Below are 1,752 nucleotides of genomic sequence, written 5' to 3' on the forward strand. Positions count from 1 at the left end.
GTATAGCAGTATTGTACTGACTGTATAGCCAATCCATCCTTAATTGGTTGAGAGATCTAAAATTAAACGTCAAAGCTTTTTGTTGTTGTATTATAAAGAAAATTGTTGGTTTAAATTATACATTTTAGAGTAGAGTAGTATTTTTAGTAGACTGTCAGTCTATTAACGATGGTCCATTTTTAACAGCATTTAAAGGTACTTTAGTGGTCATATAATTAAATTATTTTAAAACGGTGATTGAAAGTAACATTTAAGTGAGTTGCAACAATTTCAACGTACTGGAACATCATAAAACGACGTAAGACTTTTTTCCATCTAGAATTCGTCCCACTGTGCGCTACAGCATCGGTGGAGTGAGAAAGGACACATGCAACGTTCGAATAGAGATTGGCTCGTCATTGGACGATCGATCGATGCGACAACAGGGAGGATGACGACGACGAGGACGACGACAATGACGACGGAATATTACGTTTCACGGCGCAGCATCGACGCCCACGATTAACGAGCGGTGTTGATGATAACGCCACGCCTACGTGCCACGAGTTACGTCGCGTGTCCGTTTTACGAGGCCATTCTCAGTGCGCGAACGTGAGCCGTCCCGAAATCTCGTCAACGACGTATTCGACGCGGCACGAAGAGGCGCGGAGTGAAACTGTCGCGATTCCACGCCGGTGAAAAATGACACCGTAATCCGTGAGCATTGTCGACGTCGTTGGCACCGGCCGTTCGTTAAATGCGGCCGTATTATTTTTCGAGAAACTTACACGGGCCCGAGGAAACGGCGCGAATGTGCGAACTTAGCAATAAATTACGCCGGCTACGCGTCGCCAGCTTTGGTCCACCTTTGCTCGGAGATATCTTTACCGAATCGCACGTTTAAACTCGGTATCCGCTTTCTTCGTATCGTCGTTGCGTAACAATCAAGTGTTATTAAAATCTTTACCCTTTATTAATTCATCTATAATCTATTAATAGCAATAGTAAATGGAATTCGTGTAGTTTTGCTCTATTATGCTGCAAGCTTTATAAATACTTTTCAAGCAGTCGATTTACTAAGAGAACCTGACAATGTTCGCAGATTTCACTTCTACTTTGTGGAGTCTGCCAAGTCGAGCTTGCTTTGATATAAAGTAGGAATTTTAGTGAAACATGTTCACGTGTAGAGAGAAACCGTTTCTAAGGCTTTTCAAATGGCCTTAATAAAATCGCGCTGGGTTTTGGGAACGCGAGGCGGATGAAACGTCGTTCGAATTTCACGAGTCGTAAAAACATGCTCCTGGTCGAAACAGAGAGCCGGATTGTTCTCCGAGATCGATATTTGACCCACATGCCACGTTTACGAGGGTGCACGAACGACCGATTAAACAGGCAGGCCTGGTTGAATTTTGTTTCCTTACCTGACCGTGTTTGTCCATGTCGTTGTTCGTCAGTTTGACCTTCTCGAAGGAGACCACCTGCTTTCGTAGCTGATCACCGGTGAACGGCGAGTCCGGGTGGACGTAGAGCCGCGCCGGCGCCGGGGGATCAGCCTTCCCAGCCACCAGCCAACAGCTACGGTGGTAAGCGTACCGGTAACGCTTGTTGTCCACAGGGACAATGTCCATCAGAACCGCGTATCGTCCGTCTGATTTCAATCCGCTGAACGACACGCGGCAAGTCGGAAACATCCGCCTGGCGAAAAATCATTAAAACGATTTAGGAACTTTTCTGAATATCTTTTTATGTTTACAGGGCACATATGTATAGTAT

At 45.2% G+C, this 1,752-nt stretch overlaps 1 protein-coding gene across 1 annotated transcript in view; it reads right to left on the bottom strand.

Annotated features, from left to right (window-relative positions):
* The window catches only part of LOC108624865 (T-box transcription factor TBX20), a gene marked incomplete at its 5' end in the record, with an annotated part of 37,296 nt that overhangs the window by 26,471 nt on the left and 9,073 nt on the right, over positions 1 to 1,752 (bottom strand). Inside the window, one exon of the mRNA XM_018024434.2 lies at positions 1,401 to 1,674. Within this exon, the coding sequence (XP_017879923.1) occupies positions 1,401 to 1,674 (274 nt within the window). The remainder of the gene's footprint in view (positions 1 to 1,400; positions 1,675 to 1,752) is intronic.

This window comes from Ceratina calcarata, unplaced genomic scaffold (assembly GCF_001652005.2).
Source record: "Ceratina calcarata isolate Rehan_Ccalc_2016 unplaced genomic scaffold, ASM165200v1 scaffold334.2, whole genome shotgun sequence".
NCBI classification, from domain to species: domain Eukaryota; kingdom Metazoa; phylum Arthropoda; class Insecta; order Hymenoptera; family Apidae; genus Ceratina; species Ceratina calcarata.